Source organism: Vidua macroura, chromosome 10 (assembly GCF_024509145.1).
Source record: "Vidua macroura isolate BioBank_ID:100142 chromosome 10, ASM2450914v1, whole genome shotgun sequence".
NCBI classification, from domain to species: Eukaryota; Metazoa; Chordata; class Aves; order Passeriformes; family Viduidae; genus Vidua; species Vidua macroura.
The window spans coordinates 24435028-24453509 of record NC_071580.1 but is presented as its reverse complement, the minus strand read 5'-3'; the positions used below and the strand labels follow the sequence as shown (position 1 = coordinate 24453509).

General features: G+C 38.5%; 1 protein-coding gene across 2 annotated transcripts in view; it reads right to left on the bottom strand.

Annotated features, from left to right (window-relative positions):
• Positions 1-1745: 1745 nt before the first annotated feature.
• Positions 1746-18482, bottom strand: part of CAB39 (calcium binding protein 39) — a 41900-nt gene continuing 25163 nt past the window's right edge. For both annotated transcript variants that reach the window (XM_053986462.1, XM_053986463.1), the window contains exons 3-9: positions 14227-14391; positions 10311-10429; positions 8221-8389; positions 7471-7530; positions 5972-6037; positions 4993-5136; positions 1746-4182 (exon numbers count right to left, since the gene is read on the bottom strand). In XM_053986462.1, coding sequence (XP_053842437.1) covers positions 3994-4182; positions 4993-5136; positions 5972-6037; positions 7471-7530; positions 8221-8389; positions 10311-10429; positions 14227-14391 — 912 coding nt within the window. In that variant the 3' untranslated portion in view covers positions 1746-3993. The remainder of the gene's footprint in view (positions 4183-4992; positions 5137-5971; positions 6038-7470; positions 7531-8220; positions 8390-10310; positions 10430-14226; positions 14392-18482) is intronic.

Genomic DNA, 18482 nt, shown 5'->3' with positions numbered 1-18482 from the left:
TGTCCTGTCACTCTATGCTCGTAATGTCCCTCTCCATCATTCTTCTCTCATGAAACAGGCAATGTCCTTCAAAGAATGCAATATATTGATGCATACCACTGCTCCCTCCTTTCAGCTTTTTTCCAGGTTGTGATTTTTTGGATGTTTTGACCTGCCTCTAGTCACGTGGGATTTAAACTGGATCTGCCCTGATAGACTTGTAAATATAGATGATATATGCCAGAAACAACTCTTCACAAGTTCAGTGTGCTCAGAATAAGCTAGACACTGATTTAAAGAGGTAACATGTAAAAGAACAGGGTAATGTTTTCCCCATTATGATACTAACCATCACCTTGAATAGCAATTTGCTGGAAAGCTAAAAGAAACAGCACTTAAAACTGCCTGACAAAGACCAAAACCTTTGGAGAAAGGAATACAGATGTATCATGAGAAATAACCACAAAGGTGGCAGAAAATAAAGGCACTGCACCCAGAGAGACAGCACCAGTGAACAGCCATGGGAAGAAAAGCAGCACAGGATAAAAATTCAACACAGCAGCCAGCTAAAACAAAGGGGAGAAAAGGGGAAGAAGCCAAAGGAAAGCTGATGGAGTCGCCTGCAGGGAATGACCTGGCAGGCCATGAACAGAGGGAGACTTACTGACAGCAGCTTTGTCCCAGGGTGATCCCACGGCTCCAAGGACAGCTCCTGCTCGGGGTCCTGGAGGTGCCAGCTCAGAGGGCAGGTCCTGCTCATCACCTCTGTGGGGAAAGCAAATTTTAATAAGTCAGAGCAACATCTCCTTGCATTGCATGTGCTTCCTCCCACCAGGGCCATTTCAAACACCTCATCAAGTGCCCGACTTGTCCACTCAATTAAAATTTGCCATTTGTCTGACTAGCTGTACTAATTACTCCTTCCCCCTGCAGTCTGGGATCTTCCTGTCTGTGAGGAAGAGAAATGCCAACATTTTCTACAGAGGCTCCAACAGGTGTAGTCTTTAGTGGGGGCTACCAAAGACCAAATATTTCTGTTTGCAAAGTAATTATGTTCCTGAAGGGCAACTTTTTGTTCAGTAATGTTACTGAACAAAACCATCTGCAGAACCTGCACCAAAAGCTCCTGAATGTTGCTTAAAACACAACACTCTCCTGATGTTTGCCACACTGCATTAGCTGGGGCAAACACATTACCTGTGACAGCAGCTCCAGAGCAGCGAGGAGACCCCGGTGACCAATTACAGTCTTGGCTCCTGAAAATCAGAGAGAAGTGAAGGGCCAAAAATTTAACAACCAACCCTATCAGGTCCTGTCTCCAGCCACAATGCAGGAAATAGCATCTCCTCTTTGCCATTGCCAAAAAGAAATAGAATCAGCAATAATAATAATACAACAAGCCAAGGGAGGCTACCAACAATGAATTAAAATTGATTGCATCTTTAATACAGCACTTTGTCTTAATTCTTTAAAAATGTTTTTGCGAGACAGTTCTTCATGATTTAAAATGATTTCATATTTAAAAGGAAGAAAGCTGAGCCACTCTAAGGCAATAAGGGAGACCTGCTACATATCCACAAGAAACTGATCCTCTCCAGTAATACAGTAAAGAACACACGTTTTTCTTCAAAATTTTATTTTAATTTAAATTATGGGGCCAGCCAGATTTTTTTGGGTACGAAACATTTTCCTCAGGAGAAATGAAATGCTACCACGGAAATAGAATTACAATTGTATACATCTCTTATTATTAAAAAAAAAAAAAAAAAGAAAAAAAAAAAAAAGAAAAAAACCCAAAAACAAAATGCTTGCATTTAAATATGTTTTAGTAATACCCTTAAGCCTTCAAGCAGATAAGAAACCACTTCCAGAACAAGTTTTTTAATATGAACAGCACATCGAAGGAGCTTTAATTTAAATACAACTTCTTTTCAAAAGCCAACATTCAAATGTTTCCACATATTAAAAAAGTCACCATAGCCATTGATTCCAAGGCCTAATATAGAGAAACCTCTATCCCAGTCCAAATGTTTCCACTTCTTTACACATAGGAATCTTTAGCACATCTACATCTTTCTAAAGAGGAAGCCTTACGTGTTATGGTGAGTAACTTGGCAAATAATGTTTCCTCCACTCAGCTATGATAAACCAAAATATAACAGACAGTTAGTACTGAGCTACAACACCACCTCATGCCAGCTCTGCCTGGCATCTCTGGGAAATTTTCTTTCCTGTAAGCAAAATGATTCTGTTTGCGAAGGACACATTAAGAACCTTTAAAAGACCAATTTTTAATGTTAAGAGCAATTTTAAACAACCGAGTGAAAACACTCAATTTTCTGGAGCTCTGGGAGTTCCCTTGTGAAGGCTTTCAAATCAGCTCAAACGTCACTGATTGTGAAATATTTCAAATGGAAAGAGGACAGGAAGCAAGAAACATTTTCTGTAGCATTTGCAATCATTCAGTCATGCAGAACTGGAACTTTCAGACCCCAATCCACGGGTTTTTGCTTGGTTGTGATCTCAGCATTACTATATGATGGATAGATACAATTTTAATAACATCATTTAGCTATAATTAGTAGATTCCTTTTGTATGGTCACAGTAACAAAAACATGGTGCAAAATCAGTTGGGTTTTCTGTTTTTATAAATACTGATAGTTTGCAGCATTAAAGAACAAAATCAAGAAAAAATTAGATCATTTTGTTATCCTAGGACCTGTGAAATTGCTTCTTGAGGTCAGAGGGAATGAAATCACTCACACAACTATTGTACTGAGTTATTTACTGTAAGAAATGACGCACTGCAGGCTCCCCAGAAGCCAGAGGAATCAATATTAATTTAGCATAATCCTTGCCATTTGCAGAGCTGGTGAGCACAATGCTATGTAATTAAATAAGGCCAATATTATCTAGTAAGAATGTAGTAGAAAGGGTTCCAGTTCTGTTTCAGCCTACCCTAATTGATGGCACCCCATTAGATACGTGAATACAAAGAATTTGTTTGGGTTTGGGTTTTTGTTTCCTTTTAAATGCTGCAGTACTTAAGATTGTTAAATCAGCATTTCCATGTGATCTGAAGTATTCAATTACATATGAGCATTCATTTTGCAAAACTCAATATTAGGTAATAGTTACAGACTAATACAATAACATTCCTCTGCTGTACAAATTAAATCATATTTTAAAGAAATGAGCAGCCTAGGAGTTATATACAAAAGAAACAGCAAGCATTGTTGAAATGAAATGCAAAATGTCACTGCTAGGTCTACTGTCTGAAATACCTTTAAAGTAAAATTAACAAAAACCCTTAGAACATATTTCCAAGTTTACAAGTCAAGTCTCAGGAAAATCAAATCATGTCAAAAAAATTCTATAAAGCAGTGAAAGGCATATATACATTTTCCTTATGAACCTTGAGATTTCACTCTTTTAAAAGTTGCTAAGTTTCAATATCAGTTTATTCGCAAGACAACTGTTTATCCCAATAAGCTCACATCTTAGATACATTTCCCCTTTGATTACAAATAAAGCACTGCACATTTTTTTTTTTTTTTAAATCAAGGCATATAATCTTATACTATGGTGCCAGGTATGCACAGGTCACATTGTGCTCATTATCTCAAACAAGGTTAAGTGCAAACATACAGATTTATTCAGATTTGCAAGCATGCAACCTGTTACTTAACTACATGAATACCTTCTCTCCTAGACCAAACTAGTATCTATATGTTTGCTTTCACGAACCTAGAATCTTTCTTTTCAGGACTCCTAAAACAAGCAGTGTCTTTGAATTCTGAAATGACACAAATATCAAGAAAGTCCACATTGTGCAAGAAAGCAGCAGCTATGTTTCTCAACTTGGACTAAAAATGAAAAGAGAAAAACAAAAACCGTTCACTGAACAGCAGATTAGCAGTAATGTTCCTCATGAATCGATAAGAGTGCCTGATGCTGAATATCTAACAGCAAATGCTGAATTTGGGTTTAATATTTTAAAGGTTTATTGGAGTTTAAGCTTCTTGCTGCGCTGGTCTCTTCAAATCCCTGATCTGTTTAACTAAATAGGTCTTCTCATCATTAAATTGTTCATCCTCGGTCCTGTCATTCTGAAACTTGCTGAGGAACTCAATGAGTTTGGTCTGGTTCTTTAGAAGGATGTCTAATATAGGCTGTGTCTTGTTAGGATTGGCTACAAACACCTGCAAGAAAATAAAAGACATTGAGCACAACAGCGAGAAACAAAAGGTTAAGTTAAAAAAAATCTAACAAAGTACTGATGATGACAAATTAAAACTATGTTTTAATTATTCCAGTATCCCACCAAAAAAAAAAAAGGGGTAAATGCAAGTTTTTAAATAAAATTACTTTTTTTTTTTTTTTCAATCAGGGCATAAGCTGAACATCAGTACCAAAGTAAATCTAGTCTGTGGGAGGTGACCAGCCACAACAGCCTCTGCAGAAACCACTGAAGACACTTTATGGTTAAATTCTATGGCAAATGTATGGTTTCATATCATGTGCAGCATCTGATGGGAATCTCACACTTCACTGGAAAGTTTTAGACCTCAAGTTTTAACTCTCAGCTGCCTGTCTGCTGCGAAGTCAGAAGCCATCTGTTATAATGGTCAAATTACAATTCAGGTGACCTGACTGAAATACTGCTGTCCTTCAGAGATCATGCAGTGTGATAAAACCCCTTTTGAACTGCATGATTGTGTATGGAATCATGCATTCCTCCTTATCTTAACATATTCAATTCCAAAAGTTTCTGAGAGACAATCTGACGATCACATGGAAGTCCCTAAGTGGTTTCTAAATGGTTGTCAAAAGATAACCAAGATATCTATTTGTAAAGATGGATCACAATCAAGCAAACATCAGTGCTCCCTTTATTTAATCACTCAGCAGACATTAAGGTAAGCTCCATTTAGGCTCAGCTAAGCAGTTTACTCAATTAAACAACTTCTGGCCAGATTCCTTCTGTTTCATGGTAGGGTTTTGTAACATACCTTGAACACATGGAAGGCCTCGAACTGGATGTTACGACTCTTGTCTCGTAGAAGGTTCATCATTAGTTTGAGATTTTCAGGTTTACTGATGTACTTTGTCATAATTGTGAAGTTGTGCCTGTCCAGTAACAATTCACCGAGAAGCTGAAGGCAGAAAAGAATGAAAACTGAAAGAATTACTAACATAAGAATCGACTTGTACATAAATGCTTTCAGACCCCCTGAAGTGGTGTGGTGCTCTGTGAATGCAGCACCAGTGGTCAGGAGATAAAGCAGCAACAGAACTAAGTGCCCTAAATTTCAATGTGCAGGTGCATTTTCCCCTTATTTCAATGACACAGTTTCTCCTTTTCCTCAGAAAGTGACAAATCACACTTGTTCCCCCTTGTTATGAACTGGAAAGAGAAGTCTTTCATTTTTCCCCCCATGACTTCATTATTTTTTTCACTTATACAGAAGCTATTCAGCATAGAAAGAATGCCTTTTAAAAGACCCAAAAATCCATTAAACAGGTTAGTACATAAAATGAAATATTGACTGGTTTTTTGCTATCTAAAGGGTTTAAAAGGATTTTGCCCACAAGGATCACCTTTGCTGCAAGCTCTGGATTACATTTATGTTCACTGTTTCTTACCTACTTGAATGTAAGATCAGTATTCCTTTAGGCACATCATGTGAATCTTTGTTAAATTACTTAAATGTAACCAGACTCATTGAAGGAAAAAAAAAAAATCAACAAAAATAAAGAAATTTGAGGAGCCATTTCTTCTTCAGGAGAGAAATTATTTTGGTCTGTGCTGGACACTAAAATATGTGAGAACTGGACTAAAAAAATTAGCTGATCCAAGAATTGAAATGTATGGAGAATTAAAATAAATAGTATTCAAGGCTGTTATAGAAGCCATTTCAAATAAAGTTAAATCACCTTGAAAATAAAGGGAATCTCTTTGCATTTAAGAAGAAAATAAAATTGCCTTACCTTAAGTGACTGTCTCTTTGTCACATAATTTTCTGAATGAAGTAACTTCTCATATTCACTGAAGAACTAAACACAGAATAAAGAGTAGGGTTAGGATGTTTTCAAGTGTCATAGGCATCTTCTTCCAAATAACTGCAACAAAGTGGAGAAGATGCAAATCCCTAACAGAACCAAACAGAATCTGAAATCTCAGTAGGGTCCTGTAAGTCACTGCATTGTCACTACTTACGCTTTTAAAGCATACACAAAGTTAAACATTGAATATGCTTTAAAAAATATGCATTTGCTCTTTCAAGAGACTTTAATGTTTAGATTACAGGGCAGTGGAAGGAGTTTCCTCGTTATTTCTTAGAGAAATAGGCTGCCCAGAGCAGCTGTGGCTGCCCCATCCCTGAAGTGTCCCCGTCAGGCTGGATGGAGCTGTGAGCAATCTGCTCACAGGCAGTGCCCATGGCAGGGGGTTGGGACGAGGGGATATTTGAGGTGACAGCTCCCAATTCCCAGTTCCCAGGGCTATCCTGGAAAGCACAGCATGGGCTCCCTCTGGAGGAGAAACCTGGCTCCCACAGGACCACATTCAGTGTAAGACTGATGTCTTGCACTCACCAGAGGAAACCGATTTTTCAATTTGTGCAGGGCTTTTTACAAACGCCCAAGTGACCAACTGGAGTTGCCATTCAGAGTGTCAAAACGTGAGGGCATCAGAGTCAGGCAGGACTAAAATAAACATTTACCTTGCACACTCTTTAGGTTTTTTTAATATTGTCAAGTTTTACTATTCATGAGTAGTCTGTTTCATAGCTGTAACGCTGTTAAATACAATTTCACTGTGACTTTTTTTAGAAATACATTTATCAAAATCTCTTAAAGTTTCAGATATGATTTCACAGCAAGAAGAACTTTGCTTTCAAGTAGATGAGGAGGTCAGCTAAGTATCAACTCTGCACATCTAATTTCTCAGAGCCTCTTACCTGGTTCCCAAACAGTGCCTCAAGCATTATCCAGTAGATATTTCAGGGCTAAAGCAAGTAGTCAAAAAGGGAATAATAATTTTTGTCTCCTGTTTAAAGCTGAGTCACTGAGAGAAGATATTTGTGATTTAGTGAACATGCCTGGAGACAAACCTTTAAAAATCAATGTGATTCCAAGTTTGTTTGTTGGTTTTGTTTGGTTTTTTTTTTTTTTTTTAATTGCTTGTGAAGTCTGGGAGTTTTAATCAGAATAGGATTTAAACACTTAAATATCTTTGTGGAACTGGTTCTGAATAATCTGTTGAAAGGCAAAAGGATTGAAGTCATGTAGCTGAAAATGTCAGGATAAATGAAACTCTCTAACATTATTTGTTTTGGCTTTAGGGGGAGAAACCGAACCCTAAGTTCAGTTGATTGAATATTGTGTGGAAATCTCCAAAACCAGAGCTAAACAAGGAATAAAACCATTTTTTTGAAATAAGATACACAGCACCAGAGAGCTCTGAATATGAAAAGGTGTCTGCTCACCCTATCGTAATGTTGTTCCAAAAATTCTGCACTTAACAACTTGTGTCTTGTAAGCAAATCCTGTAAGAAAGCACAAACCCAGTTCTGTCACTAGAAATACTTCAACAATACAAAGACATTCAATCCAAAATTCTCCTATTTCATTAAACACACTATTTTAGAACATGAATGTAATTACCTGGACGCTGCTCGGGATTCTTGGCATCACTTAGGAAAGATCTGTGATGAGTTATTTTAATTCACAGAGAAACAGCCTGTGAAATTATCACTGAAGAGTGCTATTTATGGATCAAGGCTATACTCTGCACACAACTGAGGTTAAGACCATTTAATATTGATTACTATTATGCTAATTGTCCCCATAACTGATAGTTTTAGGGACACAAAAATCGGGCCACAGAAAATTTCCCCAGACAAAGCAACAGCATCAGATATCCTCAGGAGGAGCACAGGAGGAGCTGAAGACACAGATTTAAGGCTCCTGGCATGGGAGTACACCTGCATTCAGGTAATGCATGATACAGCTTACTCTCCAGAACAAGATTTGGGGGAGCACATGTACTGTATGTATTTACAGGTGTGGCCTGCATTCTGAGAAATAAGGAAGAACGGTGTCCAGCTTACCCATCTGCACCACACCTATTTTCTTCCCCTCTCCCAAGGCGTGTTTTGCCAAGAACATCACACGCAGCAGTGGGTTGACAAGGCAGAGAAGCACAAAGTAGCCACTCCAAGGTGTGAGGACGTTACCTTGAAGGTGGCGAATGCATCAGACGCGATGTCAAACGTTGACATTTCCACGTATCTGAAGAAGTCGTAGAACTGCTCTGACCACAAGATGATTTTAGCTAGCGGTTCATGCCGGATGCATTCTCTAAGCATTATCCCACAATTTAGAGCAATTTCTGGAGATTCGTACCTATTCACAAAACCCAACAAGGATTCTTTATGAATTTATAAACTTTCACAAGTTAGCACTGCAGCACCACATTGCTAATTACAGTGTTCAGTATTATCAAGTAAACAAACCCATTAAAATTAGAGGTACATATTCCTGCATTCAACTCCATTTTTAACTATTTCTACTAAATACACCTGAAATAGCTGACAGTTACAATTATAGCAAATTCAAAGCATTTTTACAAACTGGGAAACAAGACTAAATAAAAATACTTTCTTTGCTCTCAAAATCACTTTTCTTGTTCCATACTGGTGGGATTGCAGACATCTAGAAAAGCAATAAATGATTTGCCTTGAAAGCTGCTCGCTTAAACATGACAGCAATTTCCATAAAACCTTCCATGTGAGCACGAGGGGTTAACAATACTGGACATAAATTCAGATCCTCCTCCTCTATTAAACCATTTTTCAGCATCACTGGCTGCTCTGCACATCATGGGGTTCCAGCTTCTGGAGCAGTCACAGCCTCTCACATGCCTTCCTGCCTCACACCTCCAGAATCCTCCCTCCTAAACCAGTGGAAGCTAATTGAAATTCCCCAAAATTTCAGGAGAAACGTATGATTGTGCAAACTGAGCATTAACTATATTACGCTACAAAAAACAACCTGAAACCATTTTCATTAAACCCTGCAATACTCTCCCATTCAACCTGTCATGGAGATTTGAAATCTACCGAACGTTTTGTAATTCATGCCACAGTTTAAATTCACATAAATTTGTCTCAGTTGGATACCAGATGTAACATGTAAATTGCTAAATGCCCATTTCAAACATCCTGACTTACCAATATGAGTTTCAATAACCCCTGTGAGGATAAAGCTCTCTGAAGTGTGACAACACAGACTAAAAGTGAGCACCCATTCAACCACTTACCAATGAGAACATGCTGAAAAAGCAGTTTTCTTTCTCTGCACCTCAAGTATCTTTGCCTTCTTTTGTAACTTATTTTGAAGATGCACTGAATCAATAATTTCTTCTGCATTATGCCACAAGTAATATTTTCTTTTGTCCCTCTAACATTTAAATGACATTACAGGCAAGTAATGCTAACAACAGGCATATCCCACTGAGATGAGTGGCCCTTTCATACACCCTTGAGTTATCCCAGTAAGTGCAATAAGTACTCCTCAACTACAGCAAGCTTACCCAGAAGCTGTAGCCAGATTTATAAATAGCTGTATTTTTAAAAATTGTTTATTAATGTTTGATGAGCTTGTCTGTCCCAAAACAACACAATGGAATTGCAATTTTCAGAACTATCTTAATTAATGTTACTAGAAATGCAAGCAATTATTTTCTGCTTTCATGTTTGAGAGCTGCAGCTCTACATGCATTCAGTATGGCAGGACCCTCCAATATCCAGCACACCAGATATTACAGAAAGAGAGAAAGAAACAGTTGTCTGACACAATATGCCATGAATCATTCCTTTTTTCGGTCAGATTTGTGTTGGTGTGTGTCAATAAAGCAATATAAATCATTATGAATATAAAGTCTAAGGCCAGCAAACTGGAAATTACTGTGGTTACAAGAAAAAAAGAACAGCCTTCAAGTGTTGATGAGTAAGTTCACAAGAGAATAGTTTAAAAAGGCTCAAATAGCATACTGAAAGGAAAACATCTTACTAGCCCAGTAAGAGTATTTCGAAGTACTAACAGTTCTCAATTTTCAGTTCATGCAAAAGTAGATGGTTGGGGTTCTATTTCTTAAGTTTTCCTTAACTTAGGGGAATTACAGATCCCAAAACCAAGGAAAAAGAAAATAAAATTAAGCATATTGCAAAGGAAGAACAAACATGTCAGAACTCACTGCTTCTCTGTGCATTTAAAAAGCCCCTACTTCATGTAAAAGCATATTTATGCTTCACAGTGCACATACCCTTTTAATAGCATGAATAAGATATTCTGTTGAGTGCAGATGTATTCAACTGTGGGAGTTCTTGTACCAATTTGTCTTCTGAGAATGTTGTTGAAAATTTGCGCAACATCTTTCTTGCCCTGTCAAAAACATCAGCAGTTAAACACAAAATATGGAAGTCCACAGGCAAGTTAGCAATTAAACATTATCATCTCCTCGTGCAGCCATACTGGGGGGGTTCTGCAGTTCAGGCAGCTTCCATACTCTGATCTTGAACAGATTCTCTTTCTTTATGTCCATTTCAAATATGCCAAAGCACTCAAAACATGACACCACATTGCAGGCAGATCACGGAGAATTTACATTACAGAAGTAAAGCCAGTTATGTTCCATCAGGTATTTCTATGTAGCATCAATCTCCTGGGCTAATTTGATATTTGATTTTGCTAACAGCATAACAGTTTTTAACTGTGCTCTTGCCTGGAAAATGTATTTCTTCAACATTCCATTATCCTCTCCCCTTGTCTAGGGACACACAATGCCACCATTAAGAGTGTGCAGAGCATTTCCAACTGCAGTGTTAACATCCAACTTAGAACTGCAACTTATGAAAGTAGAATAAATGAATAATAATACACACAGAAATCATCCACTAACCTAAAATGTAAGTGTCACATTTTTCAGTGTACAACAGAAGTATAAATAAGATCAGGATGCTGGAATTCAGCACAAATTACACACCAAAAAAAATTTCACAAGCATAGCACCAGACAGTGTAAAAGGAACTGGAAATGTTCTTGTTGAATAAAAACACATCTCCTGTTTACTTCTTCTGTTGGACCACAGCTGAAGATGACAAACTGGCAGACATCTAACAAAAAGGTGATTATAAACATACACAACTTCCACTGTCATTCACCATTTAAAAGCCAGATTTCTGCAATTAACTGTCCATTCTGGACTGCACAAAGACACCTTCAGGATTATGTGTTATCAAATTTATTCCACAAAAAGACCAGGTCAGCTTGTACTAAGCTTGGACCTGCTAATAAAGGCCTGTAAAGCAACTCCACCTACAGGTTCCCTGAATGTTCTACACCAAACTTAGATGTATATAATGTTTCTTGCCAAGCTCTAGCTGTGCTGCAAATCTCCTGACTAACACCAGGAAGCTTTCCAGCAAAATACAGGGCTTATTTAACTAGCAAGAATTTTTAAAACATCATCAATTATTTAAAATTCCTTCAGTTTTCTAATCAATGTAAAAAGGACTGCACGAGAAAAAATGAAATGTTTATGAAAACGTAGGAGGACTGGAGTTTTACAAATGGCATGTTTGTGAATTACCACAGACAGTTTTGCTGGAGTGTTGTTTTCAGGATATAAGAGATTGTTTGTAAACGCTTGTTTTCTCAATTACAATTCCATTGAAAGCCAGCCCAAAGCAACACCAGAACTCTTTGTTCTGACATGAGTAGAGCAGTGTTTGCAGGAATTGCTTTACTCAAACTCCACATAATATAATCATCAAGTCCCATTCACCAGCGCTGCGCTGCTCGCGGCGTTGGCCTCGCAGTCCCCAGCAAGAACAGCATTTCCTTATTACCCCATCCCTGAGCTGCCCGTGGCACACAGCAACCCCACAGCCAGGTTTTGTCCCTTTTTTGTGCCTGGCCAAGTGACCTCATAGCCCAACAGGCCTCGACCCTGTGCCAACAGGCACGATGGGCAGAGGTGAGAGAGACACTGTGCTTGTATTGTCTTCTCAGCGGAAGGATTCAGCTCCCCTGGGCAAAAGGCAGTTTTGGTTTGGGAGGGGTTTTTTTTATCCTTCACTTTAAAAATCCCAAAATAACAGAACAAGAAACCCAGTTTCACCAGGGATACCATCTCCATCACTGCAAACCAGCAAGGAGATAACTGGTAAGTGTTAAGACTGGTAAGGAGATGGACTGGAAAGCAAGCTTCCAGGGAAGGGCAACACTTTAAACAGGCCTGGGCACAAGGCAAGAGCTGGACAACTACAGTTTTCTTCATTTAAACATCAAATTTGTTATTTTTCTAGTTTTTACTTCTTACTGTTCTATGGGTTGTCTTCACCATAGCAATTCAGATTCAAGTACATTTGAGACAGTTAAAGTGTCACAATGAACCGTCCCTGTCTATTAATAAGCTGTCTATTCCTGCTCTACATAGAAACCATCTTCAGAAGTGAGACTGAAAGGGAAAAAAAGTTTAGTTTGTCACTGAATAACCTGCAGCTGTGATGGGAAACCAGAAAGAAAAAATTCCAGACCCACTCTTCAAGTTTAAAAACCACCAGAAAATCAAATATGTATTTCCATCAGCAATGAGAAAATTGCTTCAAATGCAGTAAACCCACACAGATATTTGGGATATCAAAGACAACATCTGACTGGCTTTGTAACAGCTGGGAAGCTGGAGCACAGGTGTGTTGACATTACTTCTAGGTAACACCTAGAATAGCTGGACAGTCTGCCAGCTGCCGCCATAAAAAGCAGACATGGTCCAGCCTAGAAAGCAGTGAATGACTCGTTCTCCCTCCAAGGGGAACCATCACAGACTCCTGAAACAAAGCAGCAGAAGAGCCACAGGCAGGAAACAACTCACAATCTTTCCATGTCCCCTTAATAAAAAGCACAGTTCTCCTTAATGAGAGCAAGCCTGTGCAAATCGTTATCATTCTTCATTACCGGGAGATAATGAAGGTTTCCTCTGCTAATAACTGGGCTGAGTAAACACCAGGCTGATACCAATCTAGAGGTCAGCAGAATCCAGATGACATTTCATGATTTCCTTTCTTCAGCAATTAAAGGCCATCCCAGTTCAGCATTCCCTCTCAGCTTTCCCAGGTTTCCGTGCTTATTTAACAGCCTGAATGTTTTATGTATGGTATAAACACTTGTGTGGGTAGGGAAAAAATACCACTGTATTACAATTAAACACAAATCAGAGGGAGTTATGGGTGGGGTGGAGGGGAGAGAAAAAAGAGCAGGGAAGAAAGCCATTGTTTTTGGAATGTCAAATGACAATAGGACTTTAAACTGTTGTGTTTGTATTGTGAGCGACTTGTTTATGAACAATCCCATTTTTAAGCAATCTTAAGTGGGATGATCTTTATGGTTGAGGCTGTGGAGTGAGATGCATGGATTTGGCTCCCTTCCTAGACAACCACACGCTTCTTGCGAGACCTCAGGGAGAAGAGAAAAATCCAATTGTACTGCAACATCTCATACCTAAATAGGATTTTTCTCCATGGTGCTAAGTTATTCCATGTGACATGGTGACAAATGCCACAGAGGCTTGTGGAGAGCCTTTAAATATAAGTAAGTATTGCTATTTTAAATTGATCAATAAAAACTTGGGTTTGTTTTTTTAATAAACAGAAAAAAGACGAGGAAAAGCAAAAAGGTTGCATCACTTGTTTTTAAAAGAGAGAAATACTGGACTATTAATAAAATTAACAGCTTTAAATTATATATTTTAATTTATTCATAAATGCTACAATAATTCTATTACTCTTCCTAGTAATTTGATGTAGCAAGATGAACATAGAGATACACCTTGTAAGTATGAAGGTTTGTGCTCACTACAGGATTACTACTAAGAGATTAACGCTTCTGTGTACACAACAATTCAGAATTATTCCATAATTTTAACAGAACTGTACCACCAGATTGGAGGTTTATCTGCAGATTATCTGCTTAAAATTTGTGTTGTTTATATGCTTAAATTCACAGATTTCATATTTTATAGTTGCTCAATCTTCTGTGCAGTTTGGAAGTGTCTCTCTAATGGATGTGTCATAAGCACAAAATAAAAACTGAAGACTGAAACATTTTAACCAATTAAAATGGTAGGAATTCAGATGTGTTTAACAAAAAGAATATAAGAAATGTCAAACCTCCTTTCTTACCTCAAAATCAATGAGCTGCAAGTCAGCTACTAGGGTACTAAGAAGACCACTGTTGTATAGCTCCTGAGCAAGCTGTGCCACAGCTTCTGTTTGGGGCTCCTTTTCATTTGTGCCATACAAGATTTCTTTCATGGCAACAAGGTTTTTTGAGACCTCCTCTGTCGCCTAAAGAAAATGGGAAAACAATACAGTTAGAGAACAATGCCATTTGTCTTTCTAACTGCACACTCCTTTATTCTTAACATCTGCAAACTTCCATTGCGGGGAGGAATAATCAGGAAATGACAATCCGGTAAAAAAACAATAGATATTCTTTCTGCAAATAGGACTGTTATGAGACTGGCATTTTTTAAAAAAACCCAAACAATAAAAAGCAGAGGCAAGACATACAGTTTAGTTATCAAAGGTAAAAATCTCTTCCTTTTTACTGCCTTTTAACTTCTCATTCAAAAATCCCCTAAAGGACAGCAATAGAATGAAAAGAACATGACAGAATTTCCATTCTGTAAAACAGTTGTGCAGGATCAGATTGGAAAACATGACATGGAGCCTCATGCCTAGGGAACTGCTCAGAGACACCAAACGTATCCCTCCTGTAGATTTTGCACACATCAGGTTCTGCCAAATACTAGGCTCCCATTCCAGTTACTGTGGGTGAAGTCTTTCCAACAAACAAAACCTCAAGGAGAACCAACTTTAACCTTCAGGTTATCTCAGCACACAATAACAACCTGGCCAACAGACCCAGAAACAGATGCACTCAAAAGAACACAATTAAAGGTCTAAAATCCTTCCCTGCTTGAAGCCCACTTTACAGAAGCCAAACAGGTCTGACTTGTCACTTGTGAGGCATTCCGAAGTTGCCATGATGAGCTGGAGCAGCCTTTAGCAGTGGAAACACAGTTATCTCACAAGTAAAACTAAAAAAAAATATAAATCAACAAGAATACTTCTAAACACCCACTTCTGAATCTTAAAACATAGTTGTATTGGACCAAAAAAAGAACTACTCCTTTCAATATATATGTTTACTGAGCTTGGGGGCAAAATGCTGAAAATTATCATTATAAATAGCTGGTTTAATTATAATGGTTCTTCACATGCCTAAAAAGTCTGAATGGTTTGTAAGTGCACTGATTTTTAGTAATTAGATGAACCTGCCAACAAAGTATGCATATACTTCAATGTAAAGTATTTATGATTGATAGCTCACGGAAAATTAATAAAGTGAAAAAATTACCACTTTCTGGATATTGCCAGTCTTATAAGGGGTGTGTAAAAAGATTTCTCTTTTTATCCAGAGAGGCTTAGGATCAGCATGACCCATGCACTATTCAAGCTAAAGCCATTCCAGCTTTGCTAGGTATGCAAGCAAGGATTCCATGACCTTTAAGGAGGCTCCGTATCATTTTTAGCTCCTCCACAACTTTCCACTCCCTGCTGCCTCCCTCTTCCTGTTACTCCAGTTCCTAGTCCCAGTTGTCTCCTCCTCAATCGAAATCCCAAAGGATTTTCTGTGCACTGTTGGTAAGACAGCAAGAAGCAGGTGTTCAGTAAGACAACTTCAATTCATGCCAGCTCCTGAAGACGTGAAATGGGAACAGCAGCTCACCGTGCTGGAGCAAAATTACACCACACAATTGCTCTCTGAAATTCAGAGGAAACAGCCCTTTTGTAGAAGAACAGGAACATCTGTCAGACATGGAAATATGAAGAGTCTGTCCCTGCACACTAATGTAGAAAGCAAGACGAAAGAGGAAGAAAGGCAGCTCAAGTAACTGCCTATTTCAGCTAAAACAATGGCAGTATCGAGGGCATGCCTGTAATTAAGGTGAGTGGAGAATCTGTCCTACCAAAAGCCCAGGGAAGAGGACAAGCCTCCCAGCCCCAACTTCAATAACCACACTTGAGGGCTCTCCCTCACCACCAGCCCAAGACAGACACCAGCAATGGAAATGCTTGCAAACCAGGCAGAAAACACCACCAGCCTGCAGTGTTTCCAAACACTTAGGGCTTTAAAAAAACAAAAGTCTTCTAGCCCAACATGAACATACAGTTTGGGAACTTCAGTAAGAGACAGGAGGACTTCAGTGCTCTTCACAACTGCCAAGACCACCTGCATGTGCTTCACTGGAAGTTGGCATGGCACGAAGCCGTAGCTAGAGACACAAAACTATTGAATCACTGAGGCTGGGAAAGTCCCTTAAGCTCAAGGCTGCCACTAAACCACATCCCTAAGAAGCAGCACAGCTGAGGCTGGAAGGTACCTCAGGAGGCCACCAGGATGCTCAAGGCAGGGCCACCTGAGCCCTGCCAAGCTGACCAGGCTGATGGCCAGCCATGCTCCCAACAGCTCTGTGGATGGGCACTCCATCACCTCTCCAGGCAACCTGCAGCAGTGTCTGACCACCACGCACCAAAGCACCTGCCTAGCGTCACTCCAGCTAACATTTCTGGCTATCTTCTGGAAACTGAGGTATGAGCTTTTCTGAAGTATTGTATCAGTAACCAATGCCTATCAATGCACTACACTGCCATAAAATGTAACATCCTTATACTACTTCTACTCTAAAATTCAACATCAAAAGGACTAGAAATAAACCCTGACAAACTCCTAGAACTTCCTTACTCTTGTATATTCCATGAACTCTCAGACGTATTCCAAACACAGGATGTGCAGACCTATTTTTGCCATTTCAGATGCAGAATGGAATTTAGATAGTTACACTGAAAAATATAATGCTACATTAGATATCGGTGTGAAGAACCAAGTAAAAAACCACTAAAAACAAATAGAATCAAGAAAGATAAGAGAAGGTTGACTAGCATTACTTACAAGATTTTCTAAGACACTGAGATCTAAATTGCCTAATGCATTGCTGTCTTTTAAGAGGGGAAAAAAATCTCTAGAGAGAAAGATCAAAATACACAATGAGGTTCATCCAAAACCCCACGATCAAAAGTGGAACTAACAATCAGACACCATACGTACAAATATATAAAATATATCCCAGTAAAATATATGACCAGGGTGTACTTTACATATACGGAATACCTATATTCTCTGTATATTTTATAGAGAGTATAAGTATATATTTTATATACGTATATATAAAACAGTATATATTTTACATGCTAAAATTTGTATTTTTTAAGTATTAACATCTGTATTTATATGCTCTCAACACTGGGAAGAAGCAACCTGAATTTTACAGGAAAATTTCATGGCAAGTCATATTTGAAATTTAATGGTGCCAGGAAATCAATACCATCTGAGGACAAGCCACACTATAAAAGTTAAATGTAAAGCAAGGAAAATAGAGAAAGTACTTCTCTATGTTTATGAAGGACAGGAAGGTACTATTTAAAAATAAAAGCAGACACCATGAAGTCACATATATGACTGTTATACCAGAATAGCTGCACGTCTTTAAAGCTATGATTTATTCCAGTCTCTGGAAAGATCAGTGAGATACCCTAAAATTTAGTATTTCCTTAAATGGTAAGCAGTGCAAACCCCAAATATGCTATCTAGAGTCGTACAGCTGGATTATTTGGGGTTTATGAACAGCAGAAAAAGATAAAGAACACATGGCCAGTCCTGAAATATTTCCAGTGAGCTTGGCAGACTCCAGGCCTAAGGAACCCCAGTGGCTGGGGGCTCTCTACACATGGATAATGCAGTTACAGAAACTGCACTATTAATGAAAACATCCATCAAAAAGATAAACCAGATATAGCTTTGAACCTGTACTGGGTGAATAATTTTAATAATCTAGAGCAGTATCTATCACAACTAAAAACCATCATTTTAATAACTATTTAAATTGGCTGGATTTCAAAATGCTTACAAAAATATGCAACTCCATAAATGTATTAGTAACTTCATCGGTGCAGTAGCACATTTAAAGGCCAAAAATGATTGCATGATTTTCCAGTAAACATTTAGCATGGAGACAGCACAGAAGAGCTACATTCAATTAGAAGAGAAGCACGTCGTCTCACCTGCCACTTCCTAAAGAAGGCTCATCTTTACCCCTTGAGTAACAGCCCCACACTGGAGGCCAGGCACATTACTTAACCTTTAGCCTTCTTTCAACCACATATTAATTGTACACATGTGCGTAACAAATCTAGGATTTGACTGCTTTATGAATGACAGCATTAACTCCCTGAATGAAATGTGACCTATGGCAACATGGCACAGCATCACCCTGGCACAGCTGAGCCAAGCAGCTCATGGTGCAGCCATCACA